At 45.5% G+C, this 19,855-nt stretch overlaps 1 protein-coding gene across 3 annotated transcripts in view; it reads right to left on the reverse strand.

The window, feature by feature from the left end:
- The window catches only part of Acot12 (acyl-CoA thioesterase 12), a 40,030-nt gene extending 23,542 nt beyond the window's left edge, over positions 1–16,488 (reverse strand). The window contains exons 1-3 of one of the 3 annotated variants that reach the window (XM_003479473.5): positions 15,741–16,473; positions 8,749–8,818; positions 4,727–4,787 (exon numbers count right to left, since the gene is read on the reverse strand). In XM_003479473.5, the coding sequence (XP_003479521.1) occupies positions 4,727–4,787; positions 8,749–8,818; positions 15,741–15,858 (249 nt within the window). In that variant the 5' untranslated portion in view covers positions 15,859–16,473. Of the gene's footprint in view, positions 1–4,726; positions 4,788–8,748; positions 8,819–15,740 lie in introns of those variants that run through there. The other 2 variants (XM_013143642.3, XM_013143643.2) reach the window with 2 other exon arrangements.
- Between the last annotated feature and the right edge of the window lie 3,367 nt (positions 16,489–19,855).

The raw sequence follows: 19,855 nt of genomic DNA on the forward strand, positions 1-19,855 counted from the left end.
ACAACATTCAGCTCTGCTAATGTAACGTGGCAGCAGAATACACGGACCATAAAGCAGCAGGCATGGCTGTGCTCAGTCAGATTTATTTATAAAAATACATGGCTGGCCCTCAGGCCATACTTTGCTAACTCATATGAGCATAAGGGAGAGAAATGTAATATATAAAAGGTACTCAAATGGCACTGAAAAATAAAATATCTGAAATGAAAATATACCAGATAAGATTACAATCAGATAATATGCTGCAGAAATAAAGATCCGTGAAACCGAAGGCCATTATATAGACAGAAGGAAAGAGTAAAAAACACAGAAAAAATGTAAACAGCATCAGTGTCCTGTGGGGCACTAATCAACATTCTGAAACTCTAACCTGCAAAAGAAGACTGGGCACAGGGGATTGAAAGAAAAAATGTGTGAAGACAAAATAGCTGAAAAAATTCCTAATTTGTTAAAAGCTATAAACCTACAGGAAGTAGCTAAAAAAAGAAAACCCAAGCAGAATTAACTGGGAAGGTAATCACAAGGCATATCATAACTGAATTACTGAAAATGAGTGGCCAAAGAACAACCAAATCTTAGAAATACACACATAGTGTGAATCAAGAACAAATATAAGCATAACAACAGACTTCTTGGGAAACTATGCAGGTCCAAAGGCAATGGAGACACCTTTTAAAGAACTGTCAGAGGGAAAACCACGGTCAACCAGAATCCTGCACCCATGGAAAACACCTTTCAAGCATGACAGGGAAACAATGGCACTTCCACACAGCTAAAAGCCAGAAAAATTCATCACCAGGCTTACAGTGTAAGAAATATTACACGAGAATCTTCAGACAGAAGAGAATGATATCAAGGAGAATCTGGAGAAGCATGAAAAAACAACCCTAGAAATGGCAAACAGGCAGGAAGGTTAAAATATATTTACCTCATATTAAATCTCTAAATAGTAACTGAGTCTGCAAAGCAAAAATAATGCATTGTGGGATGCGTTACATGTGTGGAGATGAAAGGTGTGAGCACAGAGATGAAGACACAGGAAGGGTAGCCGGGGCTGGGAGGTTATTAGGCTCTGCCTAACGGAATCAAATATTAGTTGAGCGTAGACTCAGGTAAGTGTACATTTTGTAAACCCTAAAAAAATACTAAAAAACAAAAAAAGCAGGCTAAAACACCATGTGAAGATAAGATTGATTACTAAAAATTACTCATTCTGAAAATGAGGGAAAGGAACAAAAAATAATGGAACAAATAGAAAACAAACAGTAAGATGACAGCTTAAAAATTTATCATGTTAATACTTATGTTAAATGAGAATAATTTAAGCACAATGTGACATTTAATCTTGATTGTCAACTTGTCTGGGTTGAGAGATGCCTAGGGGGTTAATGCATGATTTTGAGTGTGCCCTGGCAGATCTTGAAGGCATGACCTTTGGAGCTGCGTCTGGCTCCTGGCCCTTTGCTCTCTGGCCTTGTACCCTGTGCTCTGCTTATTGGCCACCATGAACTAGCTCTGGTCCACTTCATCCTTCCACCTGGTGTTCCTGCCTTGGAGCCTGCTGACCATGGATGAACCCTTGGAAACTGTAAGTCAGACAATCCTCTTGTCCTTTAAGGTGTAGGGGTCAGGCATTTTGCCCTAGGAATGAGAAAGCTGAGTCAACCACATGCTAAGTAAAAGGCAGATTACTAGACTAGATAAAAAAACAACATCCAAACCTGTAGTGTCCATGGGAAACAATATATAAAACACATAAGCAAAAGAAAGTTAAGAGAAAAAAGATGGGAAAAACAATGCACACACACAAATGAATAGAAAGTTGGTATGGCTGAGTTAGTATCAAATGAAGTAGATTTCAAAACAAGAAACAGATACAAAGGTAGATGTCATAATCATGGCAGGGTTAAGTAATCAGGAAGATTCAACAATTCTAAATGTGATTGGGTCTAACAACAAAGTTTTGAAATATAAAGCAAACACTGATGGAACTGAACAGAAAAATATATGTCCATAACTATGGTGAGGCACCTTCTCATTTCTTTTTGGTGCTGAAAGACACAGGTAAAACAACCAATAAGAACAGAGAAAATCCAACCATGGTTATGGACCAAATTATCCTCATCAACGTTTGTGGGTCAGCTCACTGATTAGCAGAGTACACCTTCTCAAGCACACATAGAACACTTTCCAAGATAATGCCTACAAATGTCAAGCTTAACATAATTGGGATTATACAAGTAACTCTTTTCCTACAAAGGAATTAAATTAGAAATCAATAACATACTTGAAAGTTATCATCAAAGATTTGGAAATCAAATAACACACATCTAGATGACCAGAGGTCAAGGAAGAATTCATAAAGCAAATGATGGATTTGACATAGGTGAACAATGCTCTGAAGAACATCTGTGGTTTTAAATGCTGATATTTGGAAAAAACAGAAAAGTTTACTCAATTTGCTGGTCTTCTACCCAAATACTCTAGAAAAACAAAAGAAAGGCAATTAAATGTAAAACAAATAGGAAAATAGGAATAATGGTGATAATAATGATGACAGGAATAAAAACATCATGCTAAGTAAGATAAACTAGGAACTCTTACATGCTATATGGTTCTATTTATGTAAAATTCAGTAAAGAAGGAAAAGATATTCATCTAAAGTAGATGAGTGTGCACCAGGCATTGGAGGTGAGGGGTACTGATGGATTTCAAAAGGGCATGAGAGGAAGTTTGGTTAGCATGGGGATATTTTATGTGTACTATCATTGTGGATGTTCAACTATGTAAGTTTGTCACACTCATCAAAATGTGTAATTAAAACGGGTAGATTTTAATATTGTAAGTGCTATCTCAGTGAAATGAATTTTAAAAATATAGAAACAAAAAACTGCCTACCATTCTTCCCACAAGAGGCTCCTGATTACGCAGTGAGGCTTTCCTCATAAAACCCCAGAGTGGGAGGAGATCTCCTAAAGGAATAGGAGAACTGCTGGAGGTAGGGTAGGGCCACACCCAGCAGGGTTTCAGCTGGCTCTGGGTTCAGGGTGAAATCAGTAATTTTTTCTACTCAGCAAATGACTCCAGGCGATAACAAACAGAAATGGAATGGGATGAACTGGAAGGAGATGTTCAGTTTGTGAAAGTAAAAATAAGAATACTTAGTTGCCATCTAGTTTTAGAAAAAGGAAGGCAAAAAGCAACAGCAACTGTAGAGCAAGAAATCTGCACCACGGGCAGAAAGGAAGACAAACTCCGGGAGCGGCCATGAGTCATAGAGCATGCGCAAAAGGGGCCAAAATGGCGCCCAAGGGCTCATGCTTTGCAAGCTAGCTGGGGCCGGGATTTTTCTTACAATGAGAAAAAAGCTGTACTTTCAAATTAATTGGACTTTTTTCTTAGCTTCTAGAGAAACTTTCTTTAAAACCTCCAACCTGTTTCAAAAAATTGGAGAATAGGGAGAAAAAGAACTTTAATTTCCTGTTTGACTCACAGTAAAGGGACATTCAGTCATCTCCTGAAAGGAGCCTGGTGCTCCTCAGAAGGGAAGCCACGCCCAGCGCTGCGAGGGGCGAAGGGCCAGAGCCCCAGCCAAGGAGTCCAGGTCTTGTTAGAACTATTTTTCCTATATATGTTCCTCCTTTTTATTTTAATGTTTTGTGGCCTTTGCATCTGGATACTGGTGGGAGGTAACTACATTTTGGCAAAGCCATCAGTGTAGACGCAGATACTGCCAAAATAGTTCTGTTAGAGTTGAGTTGTGCCCTCCTTCCCAGATTCCTGTGTTGTTAGTATCTCAGAGGGTGACCCTATTTTGGAAACTGAGTCATTCAGATGTAATTAAAATGAAGTCACTCTAGGATTGTTTTCTAGTCCAACGATGCTGTCTTTTACAAAGGGTCAAGTAGAACACACACTCACAGGGGCACACATGGGCAGTGGAGAAAGAGCTCTGGGCATTGCTTTGACAGCCAAGGCATGCAACGATCCCCAGCAAACCCTGGAAGTTAGGAGGCAGGTGTGGAATAGTTTCCCCTAACATCCTCAGAAAAGAACAATCCTGCTGACACCCTGACTTGGGACTTCCAGCCTCCTGGACTGTGACATTATGAATTTCTGCTCCTTTGTCGTGAAGGCTAGAGGGAACAACCACTAGCTCCCAGGTGCCTTTATTTCCTGGATCAAAGTGACGGCCACTGTTAAAACTGGAAGCTACATCCTGTGCTCCTTTCTGCTTATTTTACCCAGGGAGAGACTTTGAGGGCCTTAAGAATGTCATTTCACAACTGTGATACAAGAAGTAGATGTAGAAGAAAAACATTCTAAACTTCTTTTCTTACCAAAGCCCCTTTTCTCTGCCTTTCAAAGACTAATGAATCATGGGCCCAGTCTCCGCAGGAGTATAAGGAACCAGAACAGAGTCCGATAACAGTGGAGTCAGGAAAATCAAGGAGTAAAATTACACCTTGCAGAGAACCTGGAATGTGCCCTTCCCTATCCCTTGCAGGCGCCCTTCCAGTGCAACCGTTTGTGAAAAGCAGCAGCGGGCAGCCCTGGGTTCTAGTGACAAGGCTCCCATTGTTTACTTGGGAGTCTGAGACAGGTTTAAGGACCTTTTTATACCTCTGTCCCACTATCAGTAAGGCTATTACAAACCTCCCGCTCTGCTGGCTAAACAACAAATGGATGGGCCCAGCAAGCAGAGCTAGGAAAAGGGCCCTCTTACCTCCATGCTGGTTTTGAAGGCTCTGGTAACTTTTGCTCTGATGGTTATAACTTGCCCAACTCTAGTGAAAAAAACAGAAAACAAAAACTAAACAGCATTCTCAGCACATCTTATTTCCCAGTAAAGCTGTACCTAAATAAATGCATGAGCCATAAGGCAGAACCACATCTTCCATTCTCCCCCAGACACACAATTCCCAACACTGTAACTTGCAGGAGGAGAAGTTTACTTTGGGTCATGTTTTAGTCTGCGATCAACAAGCCCCAAAGAAGCAGCGTGGCAGGGCCTGGCAGACTAAAAGAAGCTCACCTCATCGAGGCCAGGAAGCAGAGAACAAGGCAAGGACTGGAGGTGAGAGACGGACTTTTCCAGATCACACCTCCAAGCAATCACCTCCCCTGACTTGGCCCCAACATCACGCCAGAGATAGTGTCCTCATGATCCAATTGCCTGCCACAGGCCCAGAGAGCTGGAAGCTTTGGGGCAATTTATGTTTTATATATCCAGGTATAAACCATGATTGTAATAATGTTTATGCACAGAAAACTTGGGTTAGTGATAACAGAAAAGACAGGGCTTAAGGACAGATTGTGGTCCCCATAAGTCACTTTGGAACTTAACCTGCAGAAACAGACTCTGCAAATGCTGCATGCAAGGAGAATTCAAATTTACAACAGATGCTTTGAGCTTATAGCTGCTCTTTTTCCAAAGGAAGTTCAGAGAAACCTGTACAACTAACACTTATTTTTAAATGCTAGTGAATAAATAACTGGATAAACCAACACATAAGCAAGTAAGCCAGCAGGCTGATCAGCTTCACAGACCTGGACACTGCTAGATGACCCATTTGCTCCTGGCTTTGAGTTCTGGTCCTTAGTCACTTTGGATCCTTTTACATAAGCAGAAGGTAAGAGTCTGCCAGTAGAAGCTACTTCGCTCGTTGTGGTCTGAGTCTGGATGTCCCCTCAAAGCCTCTTGCAGTCTTGGAGGCAGGCTGCTAGAGTTTGTGAATGACTCGTGGTCCAAATGCTGGGATTATGTGTGTGAGTGCTACACTCAAGTGGGTGAGGCCTACATACATTAAAAAGGACAGAAAGAGTCTTCTCTCCATGCTCCTCCCCTTTTGCTCTGTTGCTTGTGCTGTTTTCCACCACCATGAACTGTTGCCTCTGCCATGTGCCACTCTGCTTTGGAGCCAGCAGAGTATGGACTTAAAACCTCCACAGACTGTAAGCTAAATAAACCTTTCCTTCCCTAATTTTGTATGTCTGATATTTTGTCTCAGCAATAGATATTCTCCCTTAACATCAAAGTCACGCTGTCTTATACAGTCTTTTGTTTCAGGGGAAGACTGTTAGATCGTCTCAAGATCCCATCTTCTTCCTTACCTTGATGCTGAACCTTCCTATCACCTTACCTTTGTCCCCTGCTCTGTCCTGCAGATCACCTCTTTCCTCCTCCGCCTACTCCCTTCTCTGACTCTTCTTCAGTCTTTGAAAATATTCAAGGCTTCTCCCTCTAGAAACCTTTCCTTTAAATCTACTCTATTTTGAGATTTTTTTCTTTTGTTCATATTCAAGCTTCCTAAAGGAATCATTGATTTTTCAAACTCCTACATTTACCAAATATTCACTGAGTTAGGATCAGCCTCACGAGAGCTCAGGTGCAAGGTGCAGTGACAGTCCAGACAAGGCTGGGGACCTCGAGGACACTAGTACTCAGGACACTGGTGTGTAAACAGTCTAATGGATTACAAAAGAATTACTGACAATTCATTAGCAATGAAACCCCCTTTCTACAGCTGAGCAAAGTACTCTTTCTGGGCATGGCATGGTAGGAACAACCGCTTGCCCTTTATCAGTGCAGCTGCAAACCAAGCACTAAGCTGCATGCGTCAAGTCATATCTAACAATGAGTCAGTCACCAAGTAAGTGACCTTCAAGACAGGCATCATCACCTGCTTCCTTCACACCAGGAAATGATCTGAAAGGGCAAGAGGGCAGCCACTGGCCGGAGTCTAAACCATTTGGCCCCAGAGCCTGATGACATTGGAGCACAGTGAGGACTGGGCCAGATGCGTACAGGTCAGGCTCCCAGGTGAGTCACCCAGGTTCCCTAAGAGATGACCTCACCCGATAGAGGCTTTGCACATGCCCTGTTCTCTGTGTCCCACACCTGTCCAAGCCTGGCCCCTCAGTCAGAAGAAGGAAGAGAGGCATTTCACGCATCCACACATGTGTGCATTAAAGTGACAAATTCCTGTGTTGCAGCTACGAACAAATCCACAGCCCTAGTACAACTGTATTAGTCCTTAGCTTTGTTTTGCTACTGTGGAAATGTTGCAGCCCACTAACAAAGCCACAGAGAGGAAGTCAGCAATGCTGAGTGAAACGAACGATCTGCCTTTACCCTTAGGCTCAGAAACCCTATTTTAGGGCTATCTGCCAAAAACATACAGGCAAAAAATATGAAATATATCCACGCAAGCCTGCTTTTGAAGTATTATTTTTAACAGCAAAACCTGGAAGTCATCTAAATGCTCATTGACCGGGGCCAGCTCACAGAATGAAGGCATGCATCCTAGTCACTTTCCCATTACTGACACCCGCAAATTAGAAGGGGAGGGGCTGATTTGGGCTCTTGGATGCAGTCCCTGGCTGGCTGCTTCAAAGGCAGAAATGGTGCAGAGGCCTGGTGGAGGATAGCTGCCCAGGTCATGGTGGCCCGGAAGCAGAGCAGAAGAGGAGCCGGGGAGGGAGACGCAGTCCACCTTCCAGCCCAGCCGAGGCCTCGCCTCCTCATACAGCACACTGGGCTACTGGACTTGTCACAGGGTAAATCCACCCACCAGGGACAGCACCCAAGATCAGGTCACCTTCCCAATGCATGAGAGTTTTGGGCATCATTTGTAACCCCTAAATACATGAAAGATTCAGAATGCATGAAAGGTTTGGGGATCATTTGTGATCTAACCCATATCAGCCTCCACATGGTGTGCAGTTATTAAAAATGCAGAACACCTCTGTACATTGCTGTGGACTGATTTTCCACATATTAAGAGAAAAAAAAGACATGGAGAATAGCATATACAGTGTTGAAATTAGTTTTAAAAGGCTATACATAAAAACATTTGCTTACATTTTTAAAATAAATGGGGAAATCATAAAACAAATATAATGTTTACTTATATAGGGAAGAGAGGAGAGTCTAGGCAGAAGCTAGGTAAAAGCTAAATTCCCAGGACCAAACGTATCTGTTTTCCAAATTTGAACCTTGTACACATATGTATTTTACATTTTAAGACAAAATAAAATTGAAGTGAAAAGGAACCTTTAAAAGGAGCAAATAAACTTAAGTACAGTGGAGTTAGTAGTTTAATCATGTGGGAGAGGATTCCATCAGTTGACTTCCAAAAACAGTGATTACGGTTATGCTACATCATCTAAAAAGAGCCCCAATCTTTCATACTCTACTGTTCTCTCGACTGTTACATATTTTTCCATCTGAGGGGTTCATGGCAATGTGTGTTTCACTGCACTTTAATACAGATTTTTAATTTAAAGACATTGTATATTTTGATCATCCCATGTAGGTCTGAATTACTTACCTTGAAATTTTTTACACTAAGTTAGTAAAACAACCTCATATACTGAGTGTTTCACCTGTGTATGTCTGCACAGACCAGTCAGTGCTTACGCAGAAGCCGGGGGTGAAATTCGCCATCGCAGAGGCCCTCGCTATCCTTACTGTCTCTTCGCAGGCATTGGAGACATCAGGGCTGGGATGCCTGGAGGCTTGTGATACCAGCCCCACGATTCAGCCAAACTGGGCCACTCCTCAACAAAGTGGACCCAACCTGCCCTTACAACACTGTCTACCAGTGGGCCCTGTGGTTCTGTTTTGATGCATTTACATTGCTTCCAATGTTACTTATTTTATTAACAAGTGGATCACTGACCCCAAACAAACAGGGATCACACAGACGTGGCAAGTGAACCGAGAGGCCCAACAGAGCCACTTACCTCGCTGTCTCCTCAAACTGAATGTCGTCCACCGAGGCTGTGACGCAGGAAAGCCCTGCGTGCTTCTCGGCTGCAAGAAAGGACAGCATGTGCTGGGTGAGAGGAGGTCAACGTTAGGGACAGGAATGCAATTTTAAGCAACAAATTTTAGTTTCCAGCCATGGTGCCCACTCTCCCAGGGTGCCCTGAGTTTGTAACAGTTCCTTGGCTTCATGAGCTACGTTTCTACTGTGTGGCCACCGGGTTTTCTCCAAAATTAGAATGCATACATCTTTACTTGAATTTCAATAATAGTAATCATAAAATCTGATAACTGTACATGGGGATTTTAGCAAGTAGGAGCTGGCTTTGATATGTTGGCAGGTCTCGCCCTTGCTTTGTTAAAATAAAACTCAGCTCCAGAGGTGAATCCGCTGCCTACCATAACTGGTGGCAAAATGTATTTAAGCCACTGTACACAGTATGCAGAGGCAGGAGAGACTGAGATCATCTTCTGCATCACAAATTCTCCAGCATCAGAGAGAGACGGGCACACAGGAGCTATTTATTGTTATTACTAAGCTGACTCTGCATTCCAGAGCATGAGGTGGGATGAGGCAGGGCTAGGGAGGTGCCTGGCAATCTCCATGCCCACATTCTGCAGACCCTGTGCCCAGAAGACTTTGGCTCATTGCTATTCTTGCTTTATATAAACAGCAAGAGTTTCCACTATTTGCTTCAGCTAGATTGTTTCTCTTTGAGAAATGGTTAAAATCTAAACTGATCACACTGGCTTTTAAAGAACCAAGCACCTCATTTTAACTCCTGGTGCTGGGTGTAAAAAAGGCAGCAAATTCTCCTGAGTTTTTATTCCTGTGGGTACTGATGACTGCAGCTGCAGTGTGTATCAGCCAAGTTGCCAGGTAAACTGAGGCAGCGGCTGAGAAGTTATTGCCCTTGGTCTAACTCTGGAGGAAATCGACACCCTGACTTTGTGAGTGGGAAGCAGTGGGTCTCCAAGCATGCGCATAACCTGATCTGAGTTACCAGGAAGCCACCCTAGCAGGCAGAGCTCTGTGTGCAGCAGTGGGGGGCAGGGTGGGCTCCCCACTGTGAAGCTCAGGGGAGAAGGGGGACGGAGGTGTCAGGCTCTGGAGCACAACGTGGCTCCTGAGAATTCAGTCAAATGTGAGCTAAGTTCTGGCTGATTTCAGACACTGAGCTGAATCAATCCCACTTTTAACCAGTGGGAGCTAGAGTCAGCTTTAGTGATTTTGTCATTGTTTCTTTTCATTCCTTTTCAATCTTAAATTTTCCAGATAACTACTCAACTGAACCTTTTCAAATATATGCTGTGAAACACTGATAGAAGAGTCACCTAATGAACATTTACTCCAGTTGCCTGAGGAGGAGGGAAAGGGATATGGAGGTTACTAAACTACTCTTACTAACAAAATGTCATCACGTGCAGCAAAGTGAGTTGCCAATTTTGAATGACTTCAGTGACAATAAAAATGCAGCAGCCAATGAAAGGTTAAATTTTTATTGCATCTACTGGACATCTACTGCCTATACATAGGCCTGTAAGGCCAGCTTACACAAAGCTTCAAGGAGAAACAGATGCATGAACATGTGTTTACTATTGGCTAGGCACAGAGCTAGTGTTTAGCATGTCAATCACAGGGAGTTGATAAATGGGGATATTTGGGCTTAGAAGGATTAACTATGTAATTTCAGTGGTGATTCTGAGTGCAGAAGTAACGGAAACTCTCAGAAAAGAGTATGATAGACCAATGAGAGGATGGTCCAAGAGAAGTATTGTGTTAAACATGGTCTGTGTAGCCACAGCTTGCAGTACTGAATTTCAGGGGAAGAGACAGAAGGGAAGGGAAAGGGAAAGGGAAAGGAAAAAGAAAAGATAGATGGCCAACAAAGGGTGCAGAGCTTTTGCGCCGGAGTAAGTGTGATTTCTTCTTTTTACAAGAGCATCATGATATAAACTCACAGGGTCATCTTGCTCTGGTTGTTGATTTCTGTTGGAATTTACAAAGTAGTTCAACAAAAGTTGACAAAAACCTCAGGACTGAAGATACAGCTCAATAGCACAATGTCTGCCTGGCAAGTGCAAGGTCCTGAGTTCGATTTCTGGAGCCCCTTCCCCCAAAAGTAGAAAAAGCCTAGAGCTGTTTCTGATCTCTTGGGGAAACTTGAAAGCAGACTAGCTGGGTGATGCAATGCATGGACGAGATGATGACTGCCAAAAGCAATGGTCACCTTCAAGTGACATTGATTTGACAGCTGTACCGTGCCACAGAAGTAGAATGGCCACGGCCTTCTGGTCCTGGAGATAGGGAAAGACCCAGGGGTTACTTCCACGGATGCTTACTAACAAAGCAAGTGCTCAGGACATGTGGCTGTCCTGAGTGTGTAACTGAGGAACCAGACCTTGGGGGACGTCAGGGAAGGCACGCATGTGAGCTGACACCTCAGGATGACGGGAGGGACATGGATGTGGGAACAGTGGGGAGAAACATGCTGGGCAGAGACCGCTGTGACTTCATAGCTCTGGTGACGGCCCCTGGGCTGACACATAGACAGTGAGGAGGGGAGGGAGCGTGTGAGGCCAGGACAGAGTGGGGCTGTGCCTTGAAGCTCCAGGACGCCAGTTTTCATGCCTCAGTGCTAAAGTTTCTGATGCATCCAGTGGTGATTTTAATCACTGTCCCTGACACAGTAGTGTTTCCTTGGCTTCTGTCCAGATTTCTCTTCAGCACAGTTTGACTGTGAGGTGCCCAGGAGTACTTAGTATTTTTGCACTACTCTTGCTTGGAGTTCTGTGGTCTTCTTGAATCTGTATTTGCACGTCTTTCACTAATCTTCTGGAAATTTTCAGCTATTATTTTTTAAAACTATGGATTATTGCCTTATAATTTTGCTCTCCTTCACAGAACTCTACATGTTTTGATTTTGATCTGGAAAGTTCCTGAGGAGCTTCGGTCCAGACAGAGGCGGGGCTTTTGGAAGGCGCCTGGGTCCTGGGAGCAGTAGCTGACTTGGTGTCAGGACGGAGGAGGCCCGGTTTCCTTGGTGTTAGGACAGTTACTGGTTCCTCACTCCCTCTCTGGCCCCTCTGTTGCCTCTCTGTTTCCTGGCTGCTGTGATGAGTGCAGCCCTCCTCTGCCCCGTCCTCCCTCCATGCCATTCCTGCCTTGGAGCCGTAAACAAGGGAGGACTGAAGCCTCTGAAACTATGCACCAAAATAAACCTCTTCTTTTATTGTAGGCGTCATGTACTGTGTCCCAGCTATGAGGAAAGTGACTGAGGCATTATACATATGCAAAACCACATCTGTCATACTTTATTCATTTAAATATTTTTAAGATTAGATAATTTCTACTGATCTATTTTTACATTTATGAACTCTTTTCTCAGGACTCATTACTTTTGAAGTTAAGGCCATCCAGTGAATTTTTTAATTTCAAATACTGTAATTAAGGTGTTACATTTCATTTTTAATAGTTTCTCTTTCTTTTCTGAGATTTACTCCCTTTTCATTCCTTATGATCATATTTTCCATGACATCTCCATCATAGCTACTTCAAAATCCTTGAAGCTTATTTCTAGCATCAAGATTGGTCTCCATGAAGAATGGATCATGTTTCCCTGTTCTTTTGTGTATCTAAAAATTTTGCACTGTATCCCAGCTATTATGTATCATCCACTTGAGAAACTGTGCCTCTGGTGTAGCCCTCTGTCTTTGTTACATTCTTGTCATTGTGATGCACTACCTGACACCCACACACAGCTCTACAGGAGGAGAGGTGTCTTTTGGCTCATGTTTCAGTCCATGGGCAGCCAGCTCTCAAGAAGAAACAGCAGAGGGTCTGGTGGAGGAGAAACTGCTCACCTTGTGGTGGGCAGGAAGCAGGGGGAAGGGAAGAGTTAAGGAAGAAAATAGATCCTTCCAGGTCATTTCCCTCAGTGATACACTTCTCCCAATCAGGGTCCATCTTGTAACAACAAGTCATCTGCAAACTCCCATAATACATCTCCTTTGCAAAGCTCCACCTGAGTGCATGAGACTTCGGGGCACTCCTACATATAAACAATAACATCTTCTGAAAAGGTAGTTAATTTGGCTAAAATTATAAGACCCTGAAGGTGGGTATACATCTCAGTTCTTTTGGCCTTAGGGAGGAGGCTTGGAGTCTCCTGTACAGACCACTTTAAGGTTGGCCAGAAACCTGGCCAAATAATACAGATAGATTTTTGGGGCTCTGGCTCTCTGGCTGTCTTCTGGAAATTTCCTCTTCATATTCCAGTAGATGTGATTCTCTCACACATTATGCTTTGGCTCTTCAAACTAATAAGGCTCTATTTCTCATTAGAAGTTTATCTGGGAGAAAACTGGAGCTTTCGTGCCTAAAGTCATTAAGTTACAACAACAACACACAAAATCCTCACAATAACCAAGTCACAAAAAACAAAAACTCAACTACTTCAGTTCTCTTCTTTGAGGCATTGGCTTCCATGCATACTGAGACTACTCTTGTTCCCTTGCACTTACGTCATTGTCATTTGGTGTTTTGTGCTCAATTTGTAGTTGTTATCTACAGATACTTTCTGCTAGAACGTACGTGGCCCAATGGAGGGAGTTTTTTAGCTGTTAGTAAAGAAAACAATGAGGAAAGATGAACAAAACATGTTATGTGGTCAGACTGGCACCTTCTAGGGGTATGTCAGCTGTGGTGTGGAGATGAGAACAGAATGGATGGGGAACTGGTGCTGAAGCCACAGTTGCTGCCCACAGTGTAAGGGGGCAGTGGCTTGGGGCAGGTGGTGGAAGCGTAAGCAGAGCAAAGGAGCTGGACTGGGAAGACTCCTCTAGCGGGTAACAGTGGTAGGACTTGGTCCATGGATTGGATACGGGGAAGAGGAAGCAGGCAGAGAAGTCTCCAGGATGACTCGCAGGTTTCTGACTTCACAGATGGATGAACTAGGTCCTACCCCTGACAGGGAGCTCTCAAGAAGACTCACAAACAACATACAGAGGAAAGTACAGGCTTGAGATGTTTCAAAATCAGAAACAGACAAGAGCGTAGACAAGGATTCAGCAGACTTCAAGGCTGTGGCTTGAAGGACTGGGGGAAACTGATGGGTGTAAAGTTTAATACTAAAATGACAGCAAAGATATTTAATCTTGCTTTAAATATTGAGGTCTAAGCAATGCCTTGGGTCATGAGCAGGACTGTTATTTATAATAGTAACGTTGGTTGTAAAAAAGCCCAAAAAAGAATCTGTTTTGTTTTTCTCTCTAGATTCCAGTACATTTTAACTAAAAAATATAGTGCTCTTGTGATGCCTTTTGTCAAAGGAAAAAGACAAAAAAAAAAAAAAAAAAAAAAGCATAGTCTTTAACATGAGCATTGCCTATTCTTCCCACACCAACTTATCATAAAGGTTCTTTAATATTAGTAATGCCAATACTGTCTTTTAGCTGGTACATAAATTAGCAGTAATATAACTACTAAGGTATAGAGAAATTGCCTGTTTTTGGTCCTTTCTGCATTTCCAAAAGTATTGATCTTTAGAAATTTTTATGGGGACACTAGAGGGCCAGTGGTTTCTCCATTATAAGATAGAGGCACTAAGCAAGGTAACTTCAAATTCGCTTTCATGGTCATGTGGTTTATCTGGTTGCCTTAGAAACAGTCACCACGTTAGCAACCTCTATGGTTTCTAGACTTGTTTCTTCTTTCTACATGGGGATGCATTTCATATTCTTGTTTTCATTATGTTACTACAGTCAAACTCAAATCCCGTTCCAAACTGCGTAGACAGAAACCAAACAGGTCAATAAGCAGAAAACAAACACCGTGGCTTCAAATATAACTGAATTCTATAGATACTAAGAAATCACAGATTAGAAACTTTAACACTTAATGAGAAAACCCATCAGATAGCTTCACTTTTGTCACCCATAAAAACAAGGGTTCTGGGAAACATGATGTTTAAAGTCCCTTCTGCTTCTAAAATTTACCCTGACATACATTAAAATATGTATTTGCTAAGTCTATTAAGTGTCCTACATAAAGTATACCTTGCCTTTGAACATGAGATTCTAAGTTATAGCCCCATCCATTCACCCATTCGGCAATTTTCAGGGACTGGGGAGAGCAGGGTGGTGACAGGGCTGACCAGAGATGCCGATCTGGCAACTGAGTCATTCTCTGTGACACCAATGACATGAAAGTGTAAAACTACAGCGACTTCTCTAAGTACACTTTTGTTACTGTGAAAATCAGCTCGGTAATCACTTTAATGAAGTAACACAGGAAGCCCTGGCGTATATGTGAGTATATCACAGTGGAAGAGTGTCGTTGTGTAAAAACTATGTAACAGTGGCAGCACATGTATGAAGGGTAATGGAAAGCAGGGTGAGAGTTTGCATTTACTGCGGTAAAGACACGTTTCCACAAATTCCCTTAAAAACGCTCCCCCTCACTTTAATACTCCTCGTTCATTCTTGCCACTTTGCGCAGTGGGTCTAGTGGTCCTCTGTCACGGGAGTCCTTAGGAGATGTGACCCTAAGTTCAGTGAATGTGGCTGTCCCGTGCCATCTGGGGAAAGGTGAGGGGAGGACTTTAGGGGATTCATAGCAATGCATCTTCTTGTGTCATACTTAAGGTAAACACTGCCTTTCCCATCACACCTCTACTAGGACAGTGGCTCAGACCGGTGGTTTGGGAGGGTCTGGTCTCAGGAACCTCAGGTTCCACGAAATAAGCGTGGAGCCCTGGAGGCTCGTGCGTGTCCTGGACACCTGGAACACCCACGCTTGCATTTAGCAGGCGCGAGTTCCTAAAAATGTAACTTCGCCAGGAAGCCAGCCTCTGGGTGACCTGTCATCCCTGTCCCTGCTTCTTCCCTCTGTCCCCTCCCAGGCGCGGACACCTGTCCTCGGGTTCCGGCGCCCAGCCCCGGGACCCCCGACACCCCGCCTACCCCCTACCTGCCAGGCAGGCCGTGGCGTCCACCCACTTGAGCAGCTGCCCCGCGCTGAGCTCGCCGCGGGCGTTGGCGTGCGCCGGCTGGATGGCCTGAGTCATGAGCGCCTCGCCGGGCTCCATGGCCCGGGACGCTGGGACGCTGCCGGCGGGGGGCTCCCCTGGGCGGGCCGGGAAGGGAACGGTCGGGGACAGCCCGGTCTCTCGGGAGCGGGCGCCGGCGGCGTCCCTGAGCCCCGCGGGGACGGAGGCGACAGGCGCCGCCCGGGTCGAGGGGGCCGCGGTGGAGGCGCTGGCCTCTGACACGGCTCTGCCTGCGCTTGGCTTTGTTTTTAAACACTTGTTTGCCGCGTGCTTGCTTTGTTTTGCTTTGCGAGCTGTGCCCTGTCACCTCGGGGCTCCCGTCCCAGCTGGATGCAAAATCCACCTCCGCCTCAGGTCGCAGCGGCGTGAGGCTCCAAAGATCACCTTGTGAAATCGCTCCCGGCTCCAAACGGGCCGGAAAAGCAGGGCTGGGGGCGGAGAGGCCGAGGCTGGGGCGCCTGAGGGCAACGCCGGCCGGGTCACGCGGGGGCCCCGAGGGTGCGCACAGCGCAGGGAGAGTCTCTTCTTGATGGGTCCAAAAACCAACACCTAGACTCGAGCTCCTACTCAGCAGGAAGGGCGCGACAGCGCACACTGCGGCCCCTGAGTTTAGGAAGCCCCCGTCTCAGCTGCTAGGTTTGGGGTGTCTGGGAGCATCCATGACGCAGCCAGATGCCAGGAAGGTGGGCGGCGGGCCTGGCGCGCAGCCCGGCGCGGGATCCAAAGTCCTGAAGTGCAGAGAGGAACCCAGCAGAGGGGACAAGGGTCTGGGTGCTTCGTCATCCAGGACCTTGGCCAAGTCCAGCCCGGCACAGAGCCCCGGGGAAGGTTCTGGTAACTTAGCTTCTCTTTCAGGCAAGGTTTTTTTCTTTGCTTTGTGGTAGGTTGCCAGCCCAGCTAAGCATAAGTAAAAACAGGATACACCCGGTTAGGCAGGGTAAGTCTGGCTTTTACAGAGAGCATAAAGTGAATACGTAAAACAAACGGCTCATCCTGGGTGATCCCTGCTGCGGCGATCTGCAGATTTATTTCAGTGTCCTGTGATAGCGTTTATGTTACCTTTGTCTCTTTGAAAAATGTCTGCGGAATTCTCAGTGCCTCACGAAAGCCCCTTCCGTACTAATGAGGCACTGCAGTAAGAGTCAGGAAACGAGATTAGGGTCCACACTTGAACTGAGAGCTCTGGGACTCTTTGATTGATGCTAAACTTGGCAGGGAGACCCACTGTGGAACGGACAAGGGGAGAAACAGCCTGGCTGCTGTGAGAGGGATCCCAGGTTTCCGTCCCCAGGAACTGAATTCTGCCCTGACATGATTCTATGCTCATGGAGCAACCTCCTACACAGTGCAGAGCTGTCTCCGCCAAATACAGATATATGGGGTGTGAATGAGAACTGTGTTTCATCATCTGTCACTGTGGTGTGTGTGGCTGTTTCTTACACAGCAGTAACTGGCAGTTACATGGGTGAATTTTAGGGAAATGATGGAACATGAAGTCTGTGTTTTGGCTGAGCTGTATTATTTTGAGTGAAGAGTGGTGACTAAGGTAGTAATATTGAATTTCATGTATTCTTTTAGATGTAGTTTCTTGGAAACTGTCAAAATTTGAATACTGCTTAAGTATAGGTGTGACAAGATGGCTTTGCAAAATGACTCTGTGAAAGTACAATCTGTAAATATGTGTCTAGAGATGCGGGATCTGAAACTTACGCTTGTGCTTTTTAATCTTTATCTTCCCCTTCTCATGTCTTCTGAGTATGCTTTCAGCCCTTTGTCTGGTTTCACACTGATTTTCATTTTAATAGCTTCTGTGTCTTTCTGAATGGGACTTCGGACCCCTCACATTGCAAAAGTCATCTGCACACGTGACCATTCCGTCTGCATTTCTCTCTGACTGCACGGCCTGCTGCTATCAGTTTGAAGAAAAGGCCTCTCCGCACTCCGTTTGCACTCACAGACGTCTTTTGGAGACGCAGGACATAAAGCCAGCCTGGTTTTAAAAGGTCACACCTAAGAGCAGAATTATCGAGCAGTGCACAGAGTTCCACAGTCCATGGCACAAGAGAGTTTCCAGTCAGAGAGTGGGAAAGGGACCAGCAGGCAGTCCCCAGGTGCTGGGCGCAGGGCAGCTGGGCTTTGTGCAAGCCAGCAGTAAGGAGCCCAGGACAGAAGGAAAGAGAAAAAGGGAGAGGAAGAAACAGAAAGGGAGGAGGGTAAGGGGGAAGGAGAAGGGAGGGAGAGACTGACAGGAGCAAAGGCTGAGCGGGATTGGGGAGCCTGAAGTTTACTGCAGAGGAAGCTGCAGGGGTGCAGACGGCGACATCCATGTGGGGTGCTCAGATGCCAGCAGCATCACCTGGGAGCACGTTAGAAACACAGAACCGCAGGCCCTACTTGACCTCCGGAGTCAAACCCGATGTCCCCGAGGCCCCCAGAGGACTCCCAAGTTCACGGAAGTTTGCAAGGAGCAGCCACGGCTTTCCCGCCACAGGGAGGGGAGCCAGGTTCTTGTCCTGTGGCTCCATCGTGGTGCCTGAAGGGCTGCTCCTAGGGAGCCCCTGTCCCCGGGACTCCTGCCGTGACAGCCCCGGAGTGCAGCCCAGGATTAGGGAGTCCCGGCTAGCAGCTGGGAAGCTCTCACAGGGACAGACCCAAGCGCGCTGACTTTATCCAGTTCTTCGCCATAGCCACGCCCCTAACTTGCGTGTGGGGCGGGGCTTTACTTCCTTGGGTGAAAAGCCAGTGTCTCTGTGGCCCGCGCTGCTCTGCCCATGTCTTCCCGGCCCTCGAATGATCTCCGACAGTGAGGTCCCCTGACTGCCACCTCGGCCACCTCGGTAATCTCGCGTGGTGCCGGGGCACATGGATTGCTCTGCCACTCTCTACCCCGTGGGTCACGCGTGACGCTGATTTCTATTTCCTAAAGGTTTAGGAAGGATTTTCATGTCCACATTTTAGAGAAATACAGGTCTGTACATTTTAAAATTATCTGTCTGTGTTTGCAGTGCAAGATTACATTCACAAGTCTACAGCACATCTTACTTCTTTCTGAAATCTCTTCTTTAAGTTTGGTTTGGTTTTGGTGTCAAGTTCATCAAGTGAGTCAAGAAGTTCCTCCTCTACATTCTACAAAGGACTGTGTAGATTTAGTGTTCTTTGAATGGTAGATTTCTCCAACAAAGCCATCAGAACCCCAGAGATTTCTCCTGTGAAATATTTGAATTACGGATTCATCTTTCCCCCAGTGCTGGAGATTGAGCCTAGGACCTTTTCACTGAGCTACAATCTTCTGAGTGTTTATTTTGAGACAGGGTCTCCCTAAGTCACTAAGCGAAGTGGCCAGACTGAGCTCAAATTTGAGATCTTTCTGCCTCAGCTTCCCAGAGTGCTGGGGATGACAGGTGTGCCTCCATGCCCAGCTTCTTTTTTAAAAATAGTAACCAGGCTACTCAAAGTATCTTTGGGGTGCATTGTGGTGGCATTTGGTTTTACAGAACTGGTCCATTTCATCTCCAGGTGATTTGCACCAGGACCCGGGGCCCTTCTGCTGACTGGCAGTGACCTTCCCAGGCCTACCGAGCCTAGAGCTGTCCCTTCCTATCCCTCTGGCTTTCCAGGCCCTCTCCAGTCTCCGCCCCTTCCCTTTCTTCCTTAACTGGCCCTCAAGATTCTCTGGCCTGCCCTAGAGTCTCTGCATCAGGAGCTCTGGGGAGTGACCACAGCCTAGGTTTTACAGCCCTGACATCCGGCTCGCAAACTCCTGCTTAGGGAGACATCTTTCATCAAAAGCAGTTTCCTTTCCAGCCTTCCCAAGAATCTCAGACAAGCAGCAGCCTTCTCAGATTGGCAAAAGCTTGTGCACTGGGGCAGTGAGGGCCCCGTGTGCGCCCAGAAGGCCGAGCCTGGGTCTGAGCCGGGTGACTCGCACGGGTGTGCCCTGCTCCCACTACAGTGTGGTGCAGTCTTCACTCGCCTCGTCGCTGAGACAATCCCGATGCCCACCACTCTCAGGAGGAATTTTGGCTCACATTTCAGT

Source organism: Cavia porcellus, unplaced genomic scaffold (assembly GCF_034190915.1).
Source record: "Cavia porcellus strain 051 isolate PalLab524CR breed Dunkin Hartley unplaced genomic scaffold, mCavPor4.1 scaffold_2, whole genome shotgun sequence".
In the NCBI taxonomy this organism is placed as follows: Eukaryota; Metazoa; Chordata; class Mammalia; order Rodentia; family Caviidae; genus Cavia; species Cavia porcellus.